The sequence below is a fragment of the Vulpes vulpes genome, chromosome 16 (assembly GCF_048418805.1).
Source record: "Vulpes vulpes isolate BD-2025 chromosome 16, VulVul3, whole genome shotgun sequence".
In the NCBI taxonomy this organism is placed as follows: domain Eukaryota; kingdom Metazoa; phylum Chordata; class Mammalia; order Carnivora; family Canidae; genus Vulpes; species Vulpes vulpes.
Window position 1 is genome coordinate 18,645,943 of NC_132795.1, and position 27,266 is coordinate 18,673,208.

The 27,266-nt window shown below is 34.9% G+C and overlaps 1 protein-coding gene across 5 annotated transcripts in view; it reads left to right on the plus strand.

Annotated features, from left to right (window-relative positions):
• RAPH1 (Ras association (RalGDS/AF-6) and pleckstrin homology domains 1) overlaps positions 1-27,266 on the plus strand; it is a 97,327-nt gene that overhangs the window by 54,024 nt on the left and 16,037 nt on the right. For 3 of the 5 annotated variants that reach the window (XM_072741986.1, XM_072741984.1, XM_072741987.1), the window contains 7 exons: positions 4,722-4,796; positions 13,540-13,617; positions 14,053-14,212; positions 15,849-15,970; positions 17,153-17,218; positions 18,737-18,880; positions 19,771-19,881. In XM_072741986.1, coding sequence (XP_072598087.1) covers positions 4,722-4,796; positions 13,540-13,617; positions 14,053-14,212; positions 15,849-15,970; positions 17,153-17,218; positions 18,737-18,880; positions 19,771-19,881 — 756 coding nt within the window. The remainder of the gene's footprint in view (positions 1-4,721; positions 4,797-13,539; positions 13,618-14,052; positions 14,213-15,848; positions 15,971-17,152; positions 17,219-18,736; positions 18,881-19,770; positions 19,882-27,266) is intronic. The other 2 variants (XM_072741982.1, XM_072741985.1) reach the window with 1 other exon arrangement.

Below are 27,266 nucleotides of genomic sequence, written 5' to 3' on the forward strand. Positions count from 1 at the left end.
ACCAGTGTAAAAAATAAATGAGCAGAAAACAAATGAGCAACTATATGATACAGTACGATTGAATATTAATACTTATGGTAAGATTATGTAGGTGGTAGCATACCTGATGTATCAAAATCTAAAACCACATGCTTTCTTTTCTATTCTGAAGCTAAGGGCTTTTGTAAATTTCTTAGGATACTAACAAATTTAGCTATTCTTCAGAATGGAGTTATCAAGTAGAATAACTCTTCTGTTCTCATGCCTCACTGAAAACCTAATTTCTTCCTTCAAAAATGTATCCTCTGGTCAGTGGTTGACAAATCTGGATTCTTCGGAGCTGTGCTGTTGCTTATAGTAAGCCCTAACCACATATGGCTATTGAGGACTTGAAAGGTGGTTAATCCAAATTGAGATGTGCTATAAAGATAAAATGTAGAATGAATTTCAAAGAGTGTAATTAAAAATATAAATATATCATTAATACTTTTTTATTGATTATTTTGTGAAATTATACTGTTTGGGATATTTTCAGGTAAACAAAAGATACTAATGTTTTATTTTGGCATTTTCTTTTTAATATGGTTAGTAGAAAATTTTATATTTGTGGCTTGTGTTATATCCAGTTGGACAGTGCTGCTTCAGAATAATCTATAAAGCATAAAAAACCCCCCGAGGTCCTGACCCCCACCCAGCTGAATCTGATTCCCTCTGATCCTACCTTCCCTTCCTTTGCCTGGTAATAACCCAGTAACCCAGTGAATTGATTTCACAGTGTAATGGGTCATATCCGGTATGTGAAAAACACATTTCTTACCTCACCTTCAGCCCCTCCCTTACACTCTCAAGCATCAGCCATGTTTACTTTAACATTTGCATTGTCATCTGCTTGTTTAGTTCCTAATCCTTTCAGTCCTGATACCCCCATTTTATAACATAATTTAAATCACTAGTTTTGTCCCAAATGAAATTCATAGATAGTCTAACCTACCTACATATTTTTTAAAAATGAATTTAATGCTCTAATACCCATGATGAAGGAGAATAATCAAAAAGTAATTTAAATATAATGTATTTCAGTTTTTAAATGTTTGGCCACCACTGCAGTAAAAGACACAATGACATAATCATATACCCACTTATAAGACAAGTGAAAAGATCAGAAGTCATTTTTTACAGGAAAGAGAAAGCAGAAATGTGGGTGGAAATAAAACATTTTGTGACAAATACTGGCAGACAAAACATATCTGTATATGGTAATAGAAAAAGAAAATAGCCTTAACTGAAGTAGGTATAATGTGCTGAGACAATTTATTGAAATTTGTTTGAAAAAGAAAACGGTGAAATATGAAATTTTACAAATGAGTCATATAATTTTTTTTTTTTTTTTTTTAGATTTTATTTTTTTGAGAGAAAGGGAGAGCATGGTGGGGGGAGGCAAGGAGGGAAGGGTCAGAGGGAGAAGCAGACTTCCCTCTGAGTAGGGAGCCTGAGATCATGACCTGACCCAAAGGCAGCCACTTAAACCAACTGAGCCACCCAGGTGCCCAAGTCTTATGTATAATTGTAATAAAACCATTCCCTAACTTATAATTTTGGATGAGGCAGTGATAAAATGATATTTATTTTTACAGTATAGATTTCTCATTGTGCTGTAACTATTTTATATAAGACATAATAATGTGCATTATTTTTAAGTAGTCTTTATTAGTGAAACTCAAATTCTTGCATTTCATGTCTTTTCATTAATTTAATAGTATTTATTAATTCTGTGAAAAGGAATTCCAAATGTCTCCTGTCATTTACTTGCATGTAACAGAATGCACATTGATACTGCCAGTTTTGGTATTGGCAGCTCTTCAGGCTGGTTTTCCATTGGTGAAATGATTTTCCAACATAATGAATAACTTGGTAAATTCTGGACAAAAGAAATTGTAGGCTTCTCTCAATTTGTTTTATAGGGTAATGGCATTCTCAGAAGAGTCATTGAATATTAAAATCATACAGAGGGCACCTGGGTGGCTTGAGCATCTGCCTCTGGCTCAGGTCATGATCCCGGGATCCTAGGATCAAGTCCCACATCTAGCTCCTTGTGGGGAGCCTGCTTCTCCCTCTGCCTATGTCTCCACCTCTCTCTGTGTGTCTCTCATGAATAAAAAAAAAAAAAATCTTAAAAAAAATAAAATCATACAGAAATACATTGTATTTAAGATACATCATATATGTAAAATGGAGTTAGATTCTAAGCCCACATTGTTATGAACAGCATTTCCCATTTATGTGATTTTTCATATGAAGACAATAAAAGTTCATGTGTGATGTGGGACTTTTGCTGCTTCTTATACATCTTCCAGGACTCTAAGCTTTTTCAGAAATACTTTCCCTGAGCCCCTGATTCTGTCTTAAGTACTGTACCTCCTACTTGCTTCTATACCACTTGACACATTGTATTATAGATGTCAGTTAATCTCCCTGTTAGACTCTAAACTTTGTGAGAGTAAGAAATGCCTATCCTGGTCACCTTTACATCCCCAGTGCCTTCTTGCATGGTTCCAGGCTCAAAGTTGAAACCTAATAAATAATTGAAAAAATAAAGTGGAAAATGGAAGAGAGAAAGAAAATAAGCTAATAAACCAGTGAAGTGGATTAAAAATAAGCCACAAACTTCATGTTGTTAGTAGTGAGTGAAAGAAAATGCAAGAAGGCCCTATTTAAATGAAGTGATATGCATTTTTATTATCAGCAACATGTACCAAGACAGAAGGCTGATTTAAGGATATGCCCAAAGCAATGTCCTTTGCTTTTTCTCAGTCCTCCAACTGCATACCACTCTTCTCACTCCTCTTGTATCTTTCTCCAGTAACAAATTATCCCAACGCCTTGGCCCCCTTTCTGAGGAATTCTAGAGCAACATATGACTGGCACCATTAGGGGACAATAGATAAAGTAAGGTATTTATTGAAAGAAGTAGTTTGCTTCTAATGTTTTCTAAGTTTTTCATTTTTCTGCTGCAAATACTTATAGTTTAGATAGAGGAAACATGCAGGCCTGGCTTCCCTCCCTGCTAATGAGTAAGCAGTGAATAGCTCTACCTGACTGTCCCACACAAGTTATTGTCGCATCCAGCTATTGTTTGTGGTCTTTATTTTTTTTTTTTAGATGTGGATTATTTTTGATACACTAGCGATAGTAGTTTAATGATTATCTTCCTTTTATTTTAGGCTTTCAATATTTTTAAATGGATAACTTCTGAGTCTTTAAACAAATACAGTTAGATATCATTGTTTCTTACTGATCAGATCACAGATTTTTTTTTCTTCAGTGATTTGAATGAAGTGTTGAGGTGAATTGAGTTTGAGGATGAATTGAGTAAATCTTGTAAGATTTTTAAGTTTAAACTTGAATTTAATCTCTGGTATTACATATACCAAAAAGTTTGTTTTCATGGCATGAAGCAGATTTATTTTTTTTAAATTTGTAATATAATTATCTGAATTTAGGTATTCTACTTATTTGGGGGAATCTTTTTCTGAGAAACTAATCTTTGCGTAAGATAAAGGAAATAGGAGTAGGTTTTTTAGAAATTATTTTCTATGTATTTTACCTAAATGTATAAGGAGTTTCTTTCCAAAGGACTTTTTTCTCAAGAACAACTTTAGGGTGGGGGGAGCAGGGAAGGAAAGAGAGTCCCAAACAGACTCAACACTGAGCACAGAGCTCCTTTGCAAGGCTTGATCCCATGACCCTGAGATCAGCCAAAACCAAGAATGGGACACTCAACCAACTGTAGCACTCATATGCACCCTGCCAATATATTGTTTTAAATGATGATTAGTAATTACATAGCATTAAAAAAATAAGTGCTAATTCAGAATTACTTAGGGATAAGCAAGTCTGAATTACATTTATATGGAAACAGCTATAATTTATATGAGTATAAATACAATTGCATAAACTTACCTTGAATGTGTTACTAAAAAGTTAATAAGAGGGAAAAGGATAGTTAGGGCCTTGATTATTCACAAATCATTTTCATGAAAATAAATTAATTGCTTGAATTTAATCAATTTTTAAAGGAACCAATTTCTTAAATGTTCTGTTCATGTCCTTTGTTTGCTATGTAAGTCCTTTACCATGTAATACAGTCTTACTGGTATTCTGATATAATGAGTGAATTAATAAGATTTTACTGAAAACAAGTGATATCCATTAGGCAAAATATTTATGGACCTTTTTTTCTCAGTGTGGCTATCATTGAATTGATCAGATACTTGCAGAGTTTTTTAAAAAGTTTTTAAAAGTCTTATTCTGTTTTCACAAGAATATACTAGTCCTAAAGCTATATAGGTCTTTATAGCCTTTAACAAAGGGAAGGAATATGTTTAGTCATTGGTCTTCAACACCTGTTTATCTGTACTGTGCGCACAGCATTCACAAACATTGCCCTAGAAGACAGGCTGGCTCTGTGATCTGTGCAGTGCATGATCCATTTTCACAGAGTGAAGGACTGGCAGGAGTCAGCTAGGGCATGCCTACTGGTATAGATGGTGTCTGCCTTCCCATCTTTTTTTTTTTTTTTTTTTTTTTTTTAAGTTTTCTTGTGGACACATTTCACTGTGTAGGAAAAAGACATGAGATTAATGATAGAGAATCATTCTTTGTCTACTTTATATTTTAAACACATAAAACCTCCACTGACTTCTGTTGCCTTTTTTGTTTTTCTCTCTCTTTTTCTGCACAAGCACTCCTATCTGGACAGGGAAACCTCCCTTCTTCTGAGAAACATTGCAGGAAAACCTTCTCATTTGCTGACCAAGGTGATACTTCTTCTTTCCACCTGCATGTAAATATTTAATTGTCTTTCAGGTAGAATATAATTTCTGGTTTTGATTGTGCTCTCAGATGTCTCAGATTGTGCTTTCTTATTTCAGCATCTTTGTTGTTAATAGTTTTTTTTCTCTCTTAACTGAAGGTAATTGTTTACTGATCTTAATGACTTAAGATATAATGACTTAATATTCTACTCTCAATAACAGAAAATATTGTAAATGCCTGACCATCTTCCCAAGTATGTTACACTTTTTCTAGTTTAACATTTTACTTCATTTTAAAGTCTGAAAACATTGCTTTAGCTTTAACTTTTATTAGTAGTGGTTATCCATGCTGTTTCTTCAGCAAATTTTGTTTTCTAATTCTTGTTTATATTACAAACATCTTGCTAATTAAAACATTTATTTATATAAACAATCTTATTTTACATTAGCTTAATCAAATTGTAAAAGAAGGCTGCAATTTTAATTTCTCATTTCTCCTCAGAATGGTTTGAATTGGTCCAACTGGATTTTCATTGGGCTAATATTTTACATCAATTTAAAATCCTTATGTATTGTCACTGTTTACTAAGAAATAACAGAATAGGGAAGCTGAATAGATTTTTGACCGATTTTCAAGTCATGTTTTTATTTCATTATCTATTGTCACTGTTAACTAAGAAAGAATAGGGAAGCTGAATAGATTTTGACCTCAAGTCATGTTTTTATTTCATTATCTTATTTAAATAATGTTAAATTCAAGAATATCAGATGTCATTATAGTTTCTTGTGAATATGATGGTGATTATGGGTAAGTTATTGTGTCTGAGGTTTTTTTTTTTTAAAGTTATTACTTAACCTTATAAACTTGTACAAGAGGGTAATAAGGCTATAATTAAAATCTCCCTGAGAAGTAGCTCAAAGAGAAGACCCAAGAGACATTGAAACCCTTTCTCTTGCTTGAGTTTCTCTTTAGAGTAGACCTAGGAATAGAGTAGTGCTTAAGATCAGGGAAATGTAGAAGTCTAGGTGGGCAATAGCCGTATTATACTTTATAAAAATAGCAGAGTTCTTTCCTTTTCCTCAGCTTGTCCTCTGTTTACTCTCTCTTTCCCTGGAACCCACACTCATAACTTCAAAAAGGATCTCTGTTCTAGATCAGATCTCTTTACCTAAGAGTAACATATGTCCAGGCTGCTGTCAGGTATTTCTTGGAAGATAACCAGCATTTTACCAGCACCTCCAGTCCCACAGATCTTTAGCTTCCATACCCATACTCACCCTGGGGCCTTACAATTCATATCCTCCTTGTGACATTGCTGTTTCTGCTCAGAATGCTGTTACTCTCCTGGTTACCCAGATGTGAGCACTCTACCACCCATGGTGCCATTCTTCTCAGTTATTATCTTAAAGCTCCAGTGAAGAATCTGCAGGATTAAGTTCACCCATCCATTTAGTTCCCATTGCCACTGCCCTAAAATAGGCTCTTAATCTGTTATCAAAGCTACCACACTTGTCTCTTCATTCTTGCCTCTCCTTCCTCCGGTCCATTTTGTACACTGCTCTCAGATGTAACAGCTTACCATTTCCATTGTTTGTTTATTGAACAAATATTTGTTGAGTCAAATACTATCCTGGAGCTGGGACATAACTTTGTATAAAATGGATATATCCCCCTACCCTCAGGGCTCACAGTCTACTTAGGAAGGTAGATAAAAAATATTAATGGGCAAGTATAAACAAATTCTAAATCATGTTAAATGCCATGGAGGAAGCAAAGTAAAGCATTAGAGCAATACTAGGGAGAATCTTGGGGGTACATTTCCTTTAGATGGTAAGATCAGAAAAGGCCCTTCTAAGGGGGCAACATTTAACCTAAAGATTGAAGTATGAAAAGCCAGCTTAAAGGTGAAGTTTAGTGCTCCATATAGATAGGCCCAGGGAGAAGAGTTTAGCAGGTTTGAGAAGCTGAAGAGAAGCTATGTTGCAGGAGCCACAGTAGTTGAATGAAGATAGGAGTGAATGTCTTGAGTTTGGAGAAGCAGGCAGGAACCAGATTATTCAAGGCATGCTAAGGAGTTTGTATTTTTTTCTAAATGCAGTGGCAAGTCATTAAAGAGAATAACTTCATCCATTTAGCAGATGTTTACTGAATACTACCATGTTCACAACCCTGGAGATACTGCAGTTCCTACCACAGGGAGAGAGCTATTCTTTGCAAGTTATGGATAAATGCAGCCAGTAACTTCTCATCTCCCTGTACCCAAGAAAGAGACAGTGATACCAGCTACAGCATCAGAGCCATCTCTGCTTGGATCAGCTCTTCTCCCATGACTGGAATTGGGAGAAGAGTTGGAATTGCTGGTGTATGTAACCAACATCTGGCTCCAGCTACCTCCTACATACTACTCTGCTTACATACAAGAAATTTGAGCAGGACTGTGATTCAGTAGCACAGAATGTAAACATTTAGGTTGGAATGGGGTGTGGAGTCAAGGAGGTAGCAGAAATTCCTAACTTGAGCTGCAGGAGCCTTTCAATGTCGGTGTCCTCAATCCCGGAGCACTTGGCTGTTTTGAAACTAAAATGGGTTTACACGTCTTGTGTGCCACCTGTGTGGCAGTCTGGCTCCCCTTACCCAAAAAAGCATAGTGCCTCATATTCACTTGTCCAAACTAGGATATTGTAACACCTAGTAGTTAGGACACAGTAGAATGAGCATAGTAGCACTGTGTTTAAGGCCAAGGCAGCAGCCAAAAGAGTGTTTTGGGTTTTTTTGGGTTTTTTTTCCATCATAAATTTAGTTGTCACTGAACCACTATTAATGAAATAACTAGCCCACATACAGCTCTGAGCTGGGAACCTCTGCAAAAACAATACCAAACAGTTTCTTCTAGGAATGGCATTAGTACCGTAAAAGGGTGCCACGGGCAAAGGACATATTGTTGATCTGTTTCCCTTAAATCTCTGGGAACTATTCTGAATGTCTTCCCTGGCTCTTTATCTAACAGTGTGTTTTTTTCACTCTTTACTACTCTACCCTGCTTTGTTTTTTAAGATGGGACTTATCCCAGACTGACTTACCACACATCTATTTCTTTATGGTCTCTTATTAAATGTAAGCTCCTTGAAAGCAGGTACCCTGTACCCTCTACCCCATATACCCTGCCCTTAGTCCCAAGCCTACATAGTCTCCCCAAACATCTGTCACAGAATGGTCCTTTAGTGACCTTCAAGGACTGTTGTACTGTTGACCACCATTTTCTGTGCTTCAGAAAAGTTATAAAAGCGCTATTATGTTACCGTCTTTCATTTTTGACAGTTTTTATTTACTGTTATCCCTTAAGTTTGTGCTATAACCCTTATGAACAAAAGGAACTGTGACACAGTGGAGAGAGCACGTGGTAAGTCATTTGGTAACTGCCTGTATGATCTTAGAAAGATTAGTCTTTCTGGGCCTTAGTTAATCAGCACAGTGTATGTAATAATGATATTGGCCTTGCATTATTAAGAATTAAATGAGATACCGTGTGTAACACACCTCAAAGTGTGTGGCAAGTTTTAGGTTCATTTGATGTTAGTTTTCTTCTCCGTGAGATGCTACCAATGTCATGATTTCTTCAGGAAAGTGAAGTAGTTGTTACTATTATTATTTTGGCCCTAAGTAATTTTATAGGGTAGAGCATTTCATGGACAGTGAACTATTTACCACTCCAGGTTTTCTCTGAACGTTTTTAAATTTATATAAATTTAAACAAATTTGTTGTAAAATGTGAAAGAACCTAAATCTCAAAGAAACTGCAACTTTTTAGCCCATTAATTTTAACTGGATTTGTTTTGAACTTACAAAGCCTTAATTTCTTAGTTGAAGGAATTCACTAGCCATCTCTTAGCAACTGTCACTCTTTGAGTATTCTAATTTTTACACTCATGAGAATGCTTTAACACTTTGTAACCACAGCATTGGCTTTCATTTAATCATAAGATCTTCACCGAGTTTTTGTTCTTTATGTAAATTTGAGGAGGCTTGGCATTTGACGGTTATTGATAGCCGCACAGGAGTTTTTCAGGTAGAAAATGGGTTGTCTTTTGCTCTTTTAAAAGACAGGGTAGAAGAGAAAGTTGTTATATGTGTGAGATATCTTTTAGTTATGTTGAGGATGGCTGTGGGACAAACAACATGAAGAAAGGGACAGTCAAAAGATAAGAGGACAGAAGGCTTAAGACCTGAGGTTGTCTGCATTAGCAAAAAGAAGAGAACAAGAAATGAATAAAGCTTTGTTCTTTGTACTGAAGTTGGGCTGCATTGAATATAGACTTGCATTGCCTTTATAAATAAGCTACCGGATGTCTTCTTACTATATAGTCTAAACACATCAGCAAAGACTTATTGATCTTTTCTGTACTGTGCACTTTATGAGCTTAAAAGAGTTTCTTCCTCTCCTAGGTTGTAATGATGAAAAGTAAAGCTATGGGTATATTTACCATGGTAATGTAGGTAAAAATTAAACTTTCTGAGGAAGAGGTTATCCATAGGAAACATAAAATACTATGAATCTTGCAATTTGATATATTTTTATTTTCAGTTTTGCTCCAATGATGATATTCAGCCTCTTAAAGTAAGAGGCATCTTGATCAGTTGTTTCTTCAGAAAGCTTCTAGCAAGGATCATCCTTGTTAATAAACTGGAGGAGAATAAAACTGCCTAGGTTGAAATTAGGCACATAGCTCTTAAATTTGAATTTGATAGTTTTAAAACAGAGCAATTTATGTAGTTATTAAAGAGTAGTATTTTGAGCAATGGAAGTACTAAGTTTGGATGTTAAGATAGCCTTAAAGTTAGATGCTTTACATAAAGATGGTTTTTTAATTGATGGCTAGGAAATCTATTTGTTTAATGTATGTTAAATGGTTGCTCTGAATCTCGTTTCTTTAATCATTTCTTCCAGTGTATCAACATTTTTCCTGTTAGCCTGTGAACAGAAACTTAATCTTAGAATTGAATGACTTTTTGTATCAGTCCTTTAAAAGATAGCACTGGTTGTATTCTTTTGTATTTGGCAAATAGTATTATACTAAAATAGGAGTATGAAAATACTATTTTTATATTTATAATGAATATTAGAATGTAATATTTAAATTTGTATATTCCTTTCTAAAATAAGGTTTTTTTTAAAAGAGTGGTTTTAGATTCACAGTAAAATTGAGGAAAAGGTACAAAGATTTTCCATATACTACCTGCCCCTACACATGTATAGCCTCCCTATAGTCAGTATTCCCCACCAGAGTGGCACATTTGGTACAACTGATGAGCTTTGGTTGACACATCAGTATCACCCAGAATCCACAGTTTACATTAGGGTTCCCTCTTGGTGTTGTACATTCCGTGGATTTGAACGAATGTGTAATGACATGTATCTACCATTGTAGTATCATACAGAATAGCTTTACTCCTACAAAAGTGCTATGTTCCATCTATTCATTCCTCTCTCTCCCCAACCCCAGGCAATCACTAATCTTTTTACTGTCTCCATAGTTCTGCCTTTTTCAGAATGTCATACAGTATGCAGCCTTTTAGATTGACTTCGTTCACTTAGTAATATGCATTTAAGTTTCCTCAATGTCTTTTCATGGCCTGATCATTTCTTTTTAGCACTGAGTAATATTGTCTAGATGTAGCACATTTTATCCATTCACCTACTTAGAAACAGGTTGTTTCCAAGTGTTAGCAATTATAGATAATACTGCTAGAAGCACTTAGAAACAGGTTGTTTCCAAGTGTTAGCAATTGTAGATAATACTGCTAGAAGCATTTGTGTGCAGATTTTTGGGTGGAGGTAAGTTTTTACCTCATTTAGGTAGATATTAAGGAGCATGATTACTGAATCATATTGTAAGAGAATGTTTAGATTTATAAGAAACCAACAAACTATTTTCCAAAGTGGCTGTACCATTTTCCATTCCCACCAGCAATGTATATGAGTTCTTTTTGATCCATTACTTCATCAGCATTTGATGTTTTCAGTGTTTAGGTTTTGGGCCATTTTAATCTTTATCTTGTTTTAATTTGGTGTTCCCTAAAGACATGATATTGAGTATCTTTTCATGGGCTTATTTGCTGTCTCTGTATCTTTCTTTGGTAAATTCTCTGTTCATGTCTTTTACCCATTTTTTTAATTGGAATGCTCATTTTCTTGAGTTTTATGTATTTTATTTCATTTTATTTTTGAGTTTTATATATTTTAGATAAATAGTCCTTTATCAAATGTCTGATAAATTGCAAATATGTGCCTGATAAATTGCAAATATTTCCTCCTAGTCTGTGTCTTGTCTTATTCTCTTGAATATTCTTTTTGCCTTCAAAATGTTTTTTTGGCTTTTGGGACAATTTTTTAACTTCTGCTGAATAATTATAATGTTATAAAAAAAATTAGCCTTTCAGAAGTTCATGTTTATATTCCAAATACACAAAACACTGATTTTACCTATCAATCTTTACTCATCAGACTTTGAGATTTAAGTTTACTTTTCAGAGACATGAAGTAAAACTTGCAAATATGCTTTGGTAAATTTTTCTTCTCTGTAGTAGGCATTCATAATAATACATAAGATATGGCAAATGAGCCATGAGAAACAGAAGATAATTATCCCATTGAAAAAAATTCATAAAACTCCTGCTTCCCTCTTTCTTTTCCAAAAACAAAACAAAACAAACAAAAAAAAAAAACCTGTTAAATAACTGGTTTCATAAAACCACTGGGAAATGCTAATATTCAAAATTCATTTCTAGAGTAGTGCTAGATTCATCAGAAACACAGGGTTTGGTAATTTAACTAATAATGATTTGTTTCTCTAAGAAACAGAATTCTAGTAACTGGGAGTTTTAATGAGAGTAGTGTAGTTTCCTTATTATATAGCATGCATTTAAAAAAAATCTTTAAAATAATTAGGCAATGCCTAATTAGGGACGCCTGGGTGGCTTAGCGGTTGAGCAAGTCTGCCTTTGGCTCAGGGCATGATCCCAGGGCCGGGAATCAAGTCCCACATTGGGCTCCCTGCGAGGAGCCTGCTTCTCCCTCTGCCTATGTCTCTGCCTCTGTGTGTGTGTGTGTCTCATGAATAAATAAATAGAATCTTCTAAGTCTTCTAAAAAAATAAAATAATCAGGTAACATATTTTACAATTATTTATTTGCATAAAAGGGGATACAGTTATTTAATCTTTTAATCAAATGAATATATCTATAATTGTCTATGAATCAAGTCTTCTTTTACCCCCTCCATTGTTAAAATAAAGTTCTTTGTTCTCAGTTTAATTGGGTTTACAAAAAAAAAAAAAATTGGGTTTACAGATAGTATTTCCACACCTTGGTTATTATGTCAATTCACTGGCTCCTTTCATTGAAAAGGATCCGATTTCTAGCAAACAAGCCTACTGTCTTCTCTTAACTACTCTTTTCTCTGTTGTACAGAGTAGCAACTACTAAGCTTGAAATGGGGGAAGATTTAGTATGAAATGGAAAGAGAACAGTTCAGAAACAAGAAAGCCAGCAGAATTTAGGAGAACAGGGACCAAATCTCTTAAATGAATTGAAGTTTCATTTTTGTTTTTGGCTCAGGAAGCTTTAGCTATTTTGTGAAGAATAACACATGGTTTGTGGTTTTTAATCATAATCCAGAGTAGATAAAGTTGGCTAATATAACTAGGTCCTTCTTTTGTTTTAAGTCTTCTATTGAATATAGGAATATATAAGATGGCAGTGTATATTTTTCTTAGATATTTTCCGGAGTAACCAAAAACTTAGAGTTAGAAAGTAATCCTTCATAAGCGAAGATTTACTTACATGAGTTTTTCTCAACTGGAGGTTAAGGCTACAGTGTACAATGGCCTATTGCTGGAAAATACAAGTAAGTACTGGTATTATAGCACTATACGTTATTTTAGGAAAAAATAAAGAGTAAGTATAGTTATAGTTTTTGATAGTGTTACTACTATTTATAATCTAAATTTTACAAAGAAGTTACTAGAAATTAAATATTTGGAAAGTTATATTTAGCATTTAAAAAATTTCATCAGTGAATTAATAGAAATAACTATGAGTTTACTGACATGAGACATTGGTTGTATTGTGTGCTTTTCAAAGCATAATGAAACCTAAAGTATAATGCAACTTCCATTTGCATTGATAAATTGATGAGAACATACCTATATTTTTTACTAAGGAGTTTTATGTGGTGGCAAAGAAATAAATTGATACTGTTTTTTGCTGTTTTATGGTGATGATACATTTTCAGTGTAACTGAACAAAACATTAGTATGCAAAAAATTACCCATACTTTGGAGGCAGGCATAAGTTCAGAGTTTTGAGGCATTGTGCAGGTGCGGCAAACTGTCAGGCCATCACATAACCCGTTACGCATTCCCTGTTTCTCTTGCCTGGAGCCTGAAATTCTTTTGCTTCGGATTGACAGAATCAAACTCACTAATTTGCTGTATCACAGATTTCTTTTTCTCTAGAAGATGGAATCTGGTCTTGATAAGAGTTCCTGAAGCCTGCATCTTAAAAATGTTCCTTTGTACTATGTCTGTTCTCACTTTTTGAACAGGTTATTTTTAAATGTGCTCTATATAAGTATGTGAAGTTATATTCTTACTGAAATCCAATGGTGGCAACATCCTTAAGATAAAAAGACTTCAAAAATTCTCATTATTTTAGCATTCGTTTATCTCCAGTGCTTTGTGTTCACAGGAAGAACAGGCAGCAAAATTGAAAGCTGAGAAGATTAGAGTTGCCCTGGAGAAAATTAAAGAGGCACAAGTGAAAAAGGTGATATTTTGGCTTCTTCCTCGTTTGGGATTTTTTTGTAATCAGTTTTTTAAATCAGATTTATAAAGAATTGCCTTGTTTATATAACATACCTTCAAGATACAGAGAGAAGGGTATTCTTGATATATTTGTCACATTTTTTTTTTTTGTAGATAAAATGTATTAGAAAGAACTGCTTTAAATTCTCCTAAAATAGTAAAACAAAATAGTCTTACTATAATCTTACCTGTTATTATCATTTAAAAAATGCTTTAAATTTGTTTAGGTTATTTGATACCTAGTTTTAGAGTATCTTTCTTGCATAATAAAGTCATTATTTGTGTTTTAATTTATATTTACCTAAGAATGTTACTCAAAACATTACTTGATATTGGAAGAAATTACTAGAATGCCTATTTTTTGGCTTGTATTTACTTTCCTTTTTACCTATTGTAGTTGGTGATTAGAGTCCACATGTCTGACGATAGTTCTAAAACAATGATGGTGGATGAGAGGCAGACAGTGAGACAAGTGCTGGATAACCTAATGGACAAATCCCACTGCGGTTATAGTTTAGACTGGTCGCTGGTAGAAACCATCTCTGAATTACAAATGGGTTAGTAATCTAATTGCTTTATTTACTTTTTAGTTACTATGCAATGCTAACAGTTTTCATGTTAACTAAAGCACTTTGAGTCATCTTTTTCCCCCCTATGTATATGGAGCCTTAGCTTTTTACATTATCTTTTTTCCCCCCTCCAAGTATTTGAGATTTCTCTGAATACAAGATTATTTCCAGTTCACTTCAGATCTTCTTATGGCTAAAATAGTTTTTTTTTTTTTTTAAGTAATAAAATGCTTTTTCCTTCAAATAACTGCATAGACACATTTACTAAGACCATTCTATTTATTTGCTTTTGTTTTGAATTCCCTATACCAGCATTTAACTTTTAGGGAAAACATAAAGCCTATCTTTTTTATTTTTAGCTAGATGTACTAAATCTTAGTTTCCTATGATTTGTAGTTAAGTGTGGTGTTTTCTAATTTTAAAAATCCCTCATTTTTAATGCCCTCATTGATTCTTTAAAAAGTTTCTAATATTAGTTGTGTGATTTTAGCAATCTGGAAATTGTTATTTTTAACAGTTGTTATTTTATACCTAATAAAATAAGGTATATTTGAATCAGTAATCAATTTCAACTTTGTATTTTATTTTAAAAAGTATTTGCATTGGTTTTACTACCTGTATATTTAAATATTTCACAGCAGTTTCCAGAGAAATAAAAATTTAATTATTAACCTTTTTGTCTCAGAATTGCACATACATAGCCCCCAAACTAAACCATAAGTTATTAGTTTATTAGCATGTATAAAATGTATTATTATAATACTCATAACTTTTCTTAGAGAATTACAAAGGTTTGAGTTCATACATGTGGCATGATGGTGTACACAGAACATGTTTAGATGATAATGTTTTTAGTATGTCCATGTCTATAGGTTAATGACCCACATATGTGATATTATATTTTTCTATTACCTTTTATATAGTTGGCTATGGTCTTTTTTTTTTTTTAAGATTTTATTTATTTATCTGAGAGAGTGGGTGCATGCACATACCCGAGCACTAGCTGGGGTAGGGGCAGAGGGAGAAGCAGATTCCCTGTTGAGCAGGGAATTGGAGGAGGGGCTTGATCCCAGGAATGTATCATGACATGAGCCAAAGGCAGATGTTTAACTGACTGAGCCACCCAGACACCCTTGGTTTTTTGTTTTTTCAAAGGTAGATAGGAAATGAATGAAGGCTGAGAAAGATCTAACAGAAGACCTAGATTTTAGTCCTAATTCTTCCATGTAACAACTGTGTGACTTTGTTGAAGTCACTTAACACCGTTGGGCATGTTTATTTGAAAATAGAGGGAAGACCAGATAATTTCTAAGGGCCAAGAGCTATAATGTCAATTAAAATTCTCTGGTTCGGGCAGCCCGGTGGTCCAGTGGTTTAGCACCGCCTGCAGCCCGGGGTGTGATCCCGGAGACCTGGGATCAAGTCCCACATCGGCCTCCTTGCATGGAGCCTGCTTCTCCCTCTGCCTATGTCTCTGCCCCCACCCCCCCGTGTCTCTTATGAATAAATAAAATCTTTTAAAAAAAAATTCTGTGGTTCTGCTTAGAATTACTTCACAAGTTTTATGTCTTTGATGCAGTTCTGATCAATACTAACAAAATACTGATATTTTATCTTGGGACAGAGAGAATCTTTGAAGATCATGAAAACTTGGTTGAAAATCTTCTTAATTGGACAAGAGATAGCCAAAACAAGCTTATATTTATGGAACGTATAGAAAAATATGCACTTTTCAAAAACCCACAGGTGAGACCAAATACCTTAGAGAGGTCAGGATTTCTAAATGTTCACCTTATTCTATTACTTTTAAGTTAACAGAGTTTAAAAAAAAAACAAACAAACTGGCAACTACCTGGTTGGAGCATTGCGGTTATAAAATCCCATGGGAGCATTTAGTACTGCTCAGGTGGGAAGTCTGCTTGAGCCCAGGTATCAGGCGTCAAAGAGGTTACTAGTCATCCAGAGCCAGATGGGGTGAGCCCTTAGGGCAACAGAAGTAACTCCAGGGAGTTTCTAGATTTCTGTTTTGTCCAGAACTGTTGAGCCCATCTGTTTGCTTCGTGAGCTTCTCATCCATCAAAGAAGTGTACTTTTATTTTTTAGTTCTCTATTTCATTTATCCAGTTCACAATTAATTTTAATATCTTCTTTTTTAATCTAAATACCCTTGATTATAAATGGTTCCACTTTTAATATGTTACCTTGATTTATTTGGCATCTTTATTTATTCCATAATAATATTTGAGTTAGTACTTCTAATACACAAATATTTTATAAAAATCAGGTGAGAGAAAACAACCTCACTGTGAAAAGTAGTAATGATACATAGTAGCAATATTAAGAATATTAAATACCCTTCAGACAGCTTAATCATGACACATCTTTATTGGATCTTTTTAGTGAATAATACACATTTGGGAATACCAATAGATTAGATGATTGCAAAAAAGTTTTTTATAAGACTAATAGAATTCAGATATTAATTGGCAAGTGATATTATGATAGTCTCTGAGAATTGGGGATTTCTTCTTTCAAAGCCAGAACATAGATTAAATTTTCTGCATCTGGATCAGTTAAGCTTAGCATATTTTAAGGAAATCTGCCTTACTCATTGTACTTAATTTGTAAACCTTTCAGGTCCTTTCATTAGTTGTACCGAACATTTGTCAGCTATTGGATGTAGCATCATCTCAGAATTTGGGGAAGGACAATTTATGGAATAATTCAAGATAATGGATAAAGCAGGCGGCCAGCATTAAGCATTTTAGCAATGATGCACATGCACAAGTTAATGTTCAAAGCAGTGTTCCTTTCATTCTAGACAGGTAGACACAGTTGCTATATTTCTAGAAGAAATCATATATGCACCTGTGCCAAGGAAATAATAGGGTGGATTTCTCTCTAACTTTCATTTATTTATTTTTCCAGAATTACCTTCTGGGGAAAAAGGAAACTGCTGAGATGGCAGATAGAAACAAGGAAGTGCTATTGGAGGTATAACTGTTTACTTCCCCCACCCCCTCTCTTCCTGCACGTTATAGTATTAAAATATTAAGCACCTGTTTTGAAGCGAAGTATGCCAATGCTATATATTCATAACGATACATATAACTAGAGAAGCCAGTATTCCTCCATAGACTGAGGGGGAGAGTTCAGCTATGTGAATGTTAGGCCACTAAAGAACCTCTTAAAAATTGTTGTTTTGCCAAGTAATATATTAGTGGACTAAAAGAAGTCATAAGCTGTGAGAAGCAGACAAGTGGGGTAAAAGGCTGGTCAATGAAGGATGTGATTGTGGTACTTTATCTGCTTACCCAGAGAGAAATTTGAGTATACTTAGTTATTTACAAAATATATCAAGCCTTAACTTTAAATAACTCAAATAATTTTAAAAATCATAAAGATCATTTTAATGTTTTTTTAAAATATTTATTTATTTATGATAGTCACACAGAGAGAGAGAGAGAGAGAGAGAGAGAGGCAGAGACATAGGCAGAGGGAGAAGCAGGCTCCATGCACCGGGAGCCCGACGTGGGATTTGATCCCGGGTCTCCAGGATCACGCCCTGGGCCAAAGGCAGGCGCCAAACCGCTGCACCACCCAGGGATCCCCATAAAGATCATTTTAAAAATACACATTCCCTTATTTTAATAAAACAAACTGAAACATAATTCAATTTTTAGCTTTTGGTCCTTTGCTGATTTTAAGAAGTTAATATGTTTGAAAGCCAGAATAAACTCTTATTTAGCAACAGGGCAATTAGGAAGATGAAGATCAGCACTCAGCTTTTCATAGTGATAATAGCTACAATTAAAAATCCTCTTTATAATTCTTGATTCCTCTGTACTTTGGGAAGAGATAAGTTAATTTAGACTTAAAATGTCCTATATTAATATTTAGTGAGGATTTCTGATTTTCTTTTACCAAATACATGTTTGATTTTTAATTATGTTTTTATCTAAGTATGAACATTAGAATTCATAATTTTGAGTTTGTTTACTTATATTCCTTTCAACATGGTTTTAAATATTGAAAGAATAAATGTGCTCTGTTTTAGAATCATACCAATTAATACAGTTTTTAAATTATGAACATTTACTCACTTAGCATGTTGCTTTCTTTTAAAATTTAGTTTGATAGCTAATCTAAATGTGTTCTTAATTTGGAGAAAAATAAAGTCTGATGCTTAACTCTGACACTTTTATTAAATTTACTGTTAACTGTGATGTTTACAGGTGCATTTAAATCCTGTTGTATGTAGCTCAGTTGACAATTCAACTTAGTTTCTTCCAAACAGTGTTGGTGAAAGTATTCAAAATGCCATAGTAGTTTCAAAATGAATCTATATGATGTTTAGAATGGAAAGTTCTAATTGAGGTAAAATTAGCAATGTGGCTTTAATACCAAAGCCATTTTGGTTTAATTTTAGTATCATGAACTTCACAGGGCTAAACACAATTGTTTTCTGAGAATCCAAAGATCACGTCTTTCCAAATCATCTTCTTATTTTAGGAATGTTTTTGTGGAAGTTCTGTAACTGTACCAGAAATTGAAGGAGTCCTGTGGTTGAAAGATGATGGCAAAAAGTCCTGGAAAAAGCGTTACTTTCTTTTGCGAGCATCTGGTATCTACTATGTCCCTAAAGGAAAAGCAAAGGTGTGTCCCTTCTTACTTATGATAGTTGATTTTAATTTATAGGAAGTGTGCTGACAAAATGAATCCATGCTCTGATTTGTTTCAACTCATGTAGGACACACAGAATATGTTTTGCTTTATCTATTGATCTGTTATAAAGAAGAAGAAATCTGGAAGTGATCACTCTCTGGTCATTCGTTGGGCCCATCTTAGTTTCTCTTGCCACATATGAAATCATACTTTTATGTATCATGTTCAGAACTGTGTCAGAATAGTTTTTGCTTGTTATTGTTTGGGGAGAATAGCTTTCTGGGATTATAAGGCATTTCAGCCTTGCTTGGATAATACGCTCATGCTGAGGGCCCACTTGGTAGCTCCACTTCTGTGTTTAGTGGGGGCCAGCACTGTTTTAAACTCCTTAAACCCTTGTCTCATCCAGGTTTTGTCACCCTCCTGAGAGGCATATATTGTTGCCTCTATTTAAGGTAAGGAAACCCTGACTTAAGAATCAATGTACTTGAGATATGCATTATGGGCACTGAACTACATGATATTTTCTTCTTTTTTTTTCCAGAGTTCTATTATACTATATTGTATTTAATGTACTATATTTAGAGTCTCCTTAAAATGCTACCCTTTCCAAGCAAGTCTGTGTTCATTGTGAATGGCAGACAGTAAGTGAAATGGACTGCCTTTTTGTTACATCGTGGGTTAAAGGAGGCATATTTATAGAGAATCTCACTGTCTTGTCATCTGCAAAATAGTACTGGTTTCCACCTGTTTAAGTTTTTATTCTCAACTAGAACCTGCTACCAGGTATGACATTTACTTGTTTGTACATTATTGTTAATTCAGTATTTTGGTGTTTTTTTGTTTTTTTGTTTTTTTGTTTTTTGTTTTTTTAATCTTAGCTGTCTCGGGAACTGGTATGCTTTCTCCAGCTGGATCATGTCAACGTTTATTATGGACAGGATTACCGGAACAAATACAAAGCACCTACAGATTATTGTCTGGTGCTAAAGGTAAATTCATTTCTCTTTTTAGGAATTTTAATTGGTGTTAGACATAGAGTGAGTTATTGGGCATTTTAGAATAGTTTGTACCTCTATCAAGTATACTGGTTTTGCTCTTTCTGTAGGCTTTTAAAGGAATGGTGAGGAAAAGAAGTATGTGCTTACACCATAGTTGAACTCTAGCCCTAATTAGATTAGTGCTACTAAGAAATGAGTACTGTATGATAAGCTTTGGGTCAGAATATGTAAAACAGGTTAGATTTTAAATTTGAGACTTTTATTTAATAGCAGGCTTATTTTAGGAAAACTTAGATCAAAGCCAAAAGTGGGACATAGGTATTTTTTCTTTTCCTGTATTTACTCAGCAGAATCATCAGAGGTTACTGTGCCCAATTTCAAAGTGGACTGGCTCTCATCTGGTCCAGAAATGATCTTTGTCACTCGTTTTCCAGCAAATCACAGCCCTGATAGCCAATATTATGGCATATCTGAGCTACTTTTAGTGAGGTTGTTTTCCTCCTTTATTCAGACTTTTGAGCTTCTCACACTGATTATATCTGTGCTTTTGAGAACTCTTATTTTTATTTTTTTTAAGAACTGATATTTTTAGTGCATTTTAATCTATGGGAAACTGATAAAGACACAATATGAGTGAAATCATATGGTATTTGTCTTTGACTTATTTCACTTAGCATTATATACTCTAGGTTCATCTATGTTCTTGCAAGTGGGAAGATCCCCCCCGTTTTTTTTAATGGCTAGTAATACTCTGTTGTGTATATATACATATATACACACACATCTTTTTTATCCATTCATCCAGCAATGGATATTTGGGTTGTTTCCATAGTGTGGCTATTATAAATAATGGTGTGGTAAAAATAAGGATGCATGTATCTTTTTGAATTAGTGTTTTTATTTTCTTTGGGTAAATACCGTGTAGTGGGGGCAGCCCCAGTGGCCCAGCAGTTTAGCGCCACCTTCAGCCCGGAGTGTGATCCTGGAGACCCAGGATCGAGTCCCACTTTGGGCTCCCTGCATGGAGCCTGCTTCTCCCTCTGCTGTGTCTCTGTCTCTCTTTCTCTTTCTCACTCTCTCTGTGTCTGAAATCAATCAATCAATCTATCTATCTATCTTAAAAAAAAACGAGTATTGGAATTATTGGATCATATGGTAATTTTTAATTTGGGGAGGGACTTCCATACTGTTTAGTACAGTGGCTGCACCAGTTTACATTCCTATCAGCAGTGCATAAGGGTTCCTTTTTCTCTGTGTCCTTGCCCACACTTCTTATTTCTTTTGTTTTTCATTTTAGCCATTCTGACAGGTATAAAGTGACATCTCATTGTAGTTTTAATTTACATTTCCCTGAGTGATGATGAGTGATGTTGAGCATCTTTTCATGTGTCTGTATGTCTTCTTTGGAAAAATTCTGTTCAAATCCTCTGCTCCTTTTTTGATCAGATTATTTTTGGGTATTGAGTTATGTAAGTTCTTTATGTCTTTGGATATTAACTCCTTATTGGACACATCAATAGCAAATATCTTCTCCCATTCAGTAGGTTGCCTTTCTGTTTTATTGATAATTTCCTTTGCTGTGCAAAAGCTTTTTATTTTGATGTAGCCCCAATAGTCTTTTTTTTTTTTCTTCTAGTTTTCCTTGCCTGGGGAGACCTATTCAAAAATACATTGTTAGGGTCAGTGTCCAAGAGATTATTGCCTATGTTTTCTTTTATGAGTTTTATGGTTTTAGGTCTCATATTAAGATCATTAATCCATTTTGAGTGTATTTTTGTGGATGTTGTAAGAAAGTGGCCCAGTTTCATTCTTTTACATGTAGCTTTTCAGTTTCCCAGCATCATTTGTTGAAGAGACTGTCTTTTTCCCCATTGTATATTCTTGCCTTTTTTGGCATAGATTAATTGACTGTATAAGCATGGGTTTATTTCTGAACTCTCTTTTCTGTTCCATTGATCTAAGTGTCTTTTTTTTGTGCCCAGTACCATACTGTTTTGATGACTACAGCTTTGTTGTATATCTTCAAATCTGGTATTATGATAACTCCAGCTTTGTTCTTTTTCAAGAGTACTTTGGCTAATTGGGGTCTCTTGTGGTTTCATACAAATTTTAGTAGTATTGTTCTAGTTGTGTGAAAAATACTATTAGTATTTTGATAGGGGTTGCATCAAAGTTGTAGATTGCTTTGGGTAGTATGGGCATTTTAATACCTGTTCTTCCAATCCATGGCATGGGATGTCTTTCCATTTCATTGTATCATCTTCCATTTCTTTTATCAGTGTTTTACAGTTTTTGGAGTATGGTCTATCACCTCCTTGATTAAGTTTATTCCAGTGTTTCGATTTAGGCTACTCAGAATCAGGGGTAGACATATATCCAAACAAAATTGGAGCTCTTTAAGAAAAAAAGAAGTAGTGGGGCACCTGGGTGGTTCAGTCAGTTGGGTGTCTGCTTTCAGCTCAGGTCATGATCTCAGGACCCTGGGATCCAAGCCCCCCATGTCAGACTCCTTGCTCAGTGGGAAGTCTGCTTCTCCCTCTGTCCCTGCCCCCACTTATGCTTGCTTGCTCTGTCTCTGTCTCTCAATCACTTTCTCAAATAAATAAATAAAATCAAAAAAAGAAAGAAGAAAAAGAAAGAAAGAAAGAAAGAAAGAAAGAAAGAGAAAGAAAGAAAGAAAGAAAGAAAGAAAGAAAGAAAGAAAGAAAAAAAGAAAGAAAGAAAGAAAGAAAGAAAGAGAAAGAAAGAAAGAAGAGAGGGAATAGTTGTGGGGAAGGCAACCAGTATATGTTACAGCCAAAATTAATTATGACCATTATTATTTTAATCCTTTTAGCAACTCAGAGAATTCTTAGGTTAGGAATATTTTTGTTCTAAGGAGTTTTTATTAGTTTATATAAAATTTATGTATTTCATATTTGCTTTTAATAAAGTAAATGAAGCTAAATTCACATATTCATATTGCCTATTTATACTTAGAAATATTTAAGGTATTGAAATAAACTATATCATTAGGCATAAATAGTAAAAATAATTGCTATCATTTATTGAAGAACTCTAGGGTGACAGACATTGTGGTAGAAGCACTATGCACATCAGTGTCACAGATCTGTTCTAGAGTCCCCATTTTTCATATATGGAAACAGGTTTAGAGGGATCAGTGTTCTTGAGGCCACACAAATATTAGTATTTAAGACATGCCTTTTTTTTTCTTGAAAAGTCTATACTAGATTTTGCCTATGTAAGTATTTTTATTCTTGTGCATATGAATTCTAACAAAAAAAAATGGTGCCACACAAGATCTACACAAATGTAAGTATTTATGGGATCTGAATCTATTTATCAGCTTTGGGCTATAACAACCCAGTCTGAATTCTTCCAGTAAAATGCAGGATACAGGAAATAGAATACACTTGTAGGAAGTAATAAAACACATTGTTTAGTAATTAGTTTTTTTAAGGGTACTAATAAAAATGAGATATTAGTAATTAGTAATAAAAATGATGAGAACTGGGGATCCCTGGGTGGCTCAGCGGTTTCGTGCCTGCCTTTGGCCCAGGGCACGATCCTAGAGACCCGCGATCGAGTCCCACATCTGGCTCCCGGCATGGGGTCTGCTTCTCCCTCTGCCTGTGTCTCTGCCCCTCTCTCTCTCTCTCTCTCTCTCTGTCTATCATAAATAAATAAATCTTAAAAAAAAAAAACGATTAAAAAATGAGAACTTATTCATGAAATATGGCAATGAGGGAATAAATAGGACATATGTTATTGATTATCTGAAAGAAGTCTGTACTTGTTGGAAGGTGTATGCATGAATCTAAGTTTCTTAAAGGATACCTGTGCTAAATACATTTATCACAGTTAATGGTTGGAATACAGCTCACCTTAGCCAGGTCTAAATTTTCATTCCTAAAGAAATGAGGGAAAGGAATTTATTTTAGTATGTTAAGTAAAAAGGAAAAAATAGAATTTAGAGGTAGAATATGAACATGAACTTTTCAAACACTGTTATTTAAAAGAAAGATTTTATATATGATAATGGTAGAAGTAATAGGATAGAGTGTTACACAATATCTGCTAGCATAGTAGTAATCTGGAATTACTTACTGGGTTCTCAAATGTTTTTTTTGATTCTCAGGATTTTTACCTTTTACCAGAGAATACAGATTTTCCAAATCCGCATCATTTAAAAAAATGAAATGACCTTTCTTTCTTAATAGCTACTAATTTGTTCAGGGGAACAATTTGATTATGTATTCTCTCTGGAATCTTTAAGAATGAAGATATGTAATATCTTGTAATATGTAATATGTAATTCATCGGGTTTTCCTGAGGAGGGAATGAGCTAATTAATATATGTGACATATTTAGTATATTGCCTGGTATGTCCTAAGTGCTCAGTAAATGCCACTTTTAAAAGTAATCTCTACACCCAGTGTAGGGCTCGAACTCACGATTCTAAGATCAAAAGTCACATCCTCTACCAACTGAGCCAGCCAAGTGTCCCAATAAATGTCACTTCTAATGAAATAATATATTGGTGGAATAGGCAACTGCCTGAGGAATTGGTACAGAGCCTGGGTGACCATAATGAAAGGATGCCTTTATTAGGTGGGAGGTTGAAAAGACAAGTTATGGGGTTCTAAGATAAACTTTAAACTAGCAAGTGATCCGCAAATACTTAAGCATGACGTAGGGATGCCTGGGTGTTTCAGTTAAGTGTCCAACTCTTGATTTAGGTTCAGGTCATGATCTCAGGGTCATGAGATGTGCTCATGACCCCCATATGTGCTAAAGCACAGAGCCTGCTTAGAATTCTCTTCTGTCTCCCTCTGCCCCACCCCTGCTTGCCTGCACGTGTGCTCTCTCCCTCTCCTAAATAAATAAAAAAAATTTTAATCCTGTCATAGTATTCTTTGTGGTGTTATTTGGATTCCCACATTAGAGAAATGAGGAGAAAAGCATAGAGGATTATTTCTCTTTGATTCTGTCTGATATTGTTGATAAAAACACTTCCTTAGTGTATAGAATGAGTAGAACACAGGCAGGGTCACTGCTACAGTTGAAGACCCATGCATGGTAGGTAACTCTGTTCTCAAGAAATGAATAAGTCAAGAATGGTTTATGAATCACCATAAAGAGAGGGAGTGGTAATAAACGCTGAGAGCATTCCTGTAGCCCCTTGTTCAGATGTCCAAACTCTGCCCTGTAGGTGGTGCCCAAGTGATGCAGGAAGTGGAAAACACCTACTCTTCAAGCCCTAGTTGGTAATATGAAAGCCCTTTCTCAGTCATCCCATTTTATCTTCTGCATGAACTGGGAATTATTCTGTTTTACTCACAGTGTATCCCAGTACCTACTTAAAGATCTGGCAAATAGTTCTTAATAAATACCTGTTGCATAAGTGAATGAGATAAAACTCCCCTTCCTTCTTCTATGGAAAAATACATTTCCTTTACCTGTCCTCCTCTGCCTTTTCGAGATTGCTGTGGTGGTTTATTGTAATGTGATTTAATAAGAACGAGGGAATATATTCCAAGAGAAGGCTGTGGAACCTATAGTATTTCGAGAGAAAACTGTTAAGCAGTGTTTAGCTAACCCTTTTTTTTTTTTTTAAGTTTCAGAAGTAGAATTTAGTTGTGTGCATCAGTTACACACAACACCCAGTGCTCATTACAGCAAGTGCCCTCTTTAATGCCCATCACCCAATTATTCCTTCCCTCTATCCACCTCCCCTCCAGCAACCCTTAGTTTGTTTCCTAGAGTTCACTGTTTCTTCTGATTTGCCTTTCAATTTTCATCTTATTTTTTCTTTCTTTCCCTTCCCATGTTCATCTGTTTTGTTTCTTAAATTCCATGTATGAGTGAAATCATGTGGTATTTGTCTTTTCTCTGATTGACTTATTTCACTTAGCATAATACTCTCTAGTTCCATCCATGTTGTTTGCTGCAATCTTTGTTGAGGATTTACTGCTTAAAACTTTCACTCTAGCCTTTAATAACTAAATCAGTTTTGGTATTAAATGTTTTATTATGGGAGCTCTATAAAGCAATGTATACAATAGAACAAATGAATAAATGGATTTAAATTTCTCCCATTGTAGATTAGAGAGATTGATTTATTTTATTATTTTTTTAGAGAGCACATGCAAGAGTGAGCAGGGTGGAGGGAGGGGCAGAGGGAGAGCAAGAATTTTAAACAGACTCCATACCTAGCATGGAGTCTGACTTAGGGCTCAATTGCACAATCCTGAGATGATGACCAGAGCTAAAATTAAGAGACAGGTGCTTAACTGACTGAGCTACCCAGGCACCCCAAGACTGATCTTTAACAATACAGATATGGGTGGCCATCTATTTCTACAGCATTAAGAACTTATCCAAATTGCTTACTTTATTGATAGCAAGGATTTCTACAACAATTATGGTTAGAGAATCTTTAAAGCCTCGTATAATTGAACATAATCTTAAATATTTCCTCAGGTAAAATGTAGCCTTTAAAAAAAAATTTCAGGGGATCCCTGGATGGTTCAGTGGTTTAACGCCTACCTTCAGCCCAGGGTATCATCCTGGAGTCCCAGGATTGAGTCCCACATCGGGCTCCCTGTGTGGAGCCTGCTTCTCCCTCTGCCTGTGTCTCTGCATCTCCCTCTCCTCTCTCTGTCTCTTGTGAATAAATAAATAAAACCTTTAAAAATAATAATAATAAAATAAGATTTCAGAATAACTGAAAAGAGAAACAATTAATGACCATTACATCCAGAACCAAGTGTGATTTAAGGTTTTTCTTTCCGGGGAACTAGTGGTTGTGGCCCAGTACAGTTAAAATACCTTAAGTCTGTTCTAGCTCTTGCATTGTGTAGCTGGTCTAGTCAGTCATCCCAATCCAAACTGCTGCTGAAAAGTATATTGGGTTGTGAAAACTGAATCTGATGATGCAGTTGAAAAACTGCTGGTTCCCTGGAGGGCATGTGCTAAGAGGGTAGACAGGTGCAGAGCAGTGCTTAGTCCACAGCAGGGGGCACCACTGCATCAGGTGTGAGCACCCACTCGTGGCCCAGGTGCTGTGCCCTGCACTCCACCCACCCCATCCATTGGTTCACCCCAGAGAAGCACTAGAAGCTTTATCAAACACCCTCTCATTTTGGAGTCTTCTGAATTCCTAATTCCAGTGGATTTGAGGTGAAATCAAAATCTTCCCTTTTCATAGTCTTCTTGATGAAGAATTCTATTGACTTTATTAACCTTGATGGACTTTGTTTCTCTGAAATATAGAAGGGGTATTTGGAGATTTGCCATGCTATGAAGGTATTTTTTAAGTTGCATATCTTGACCTAAAATACAAGTTTCTTTATAGTTTGGGGTTTTTTGTTTTT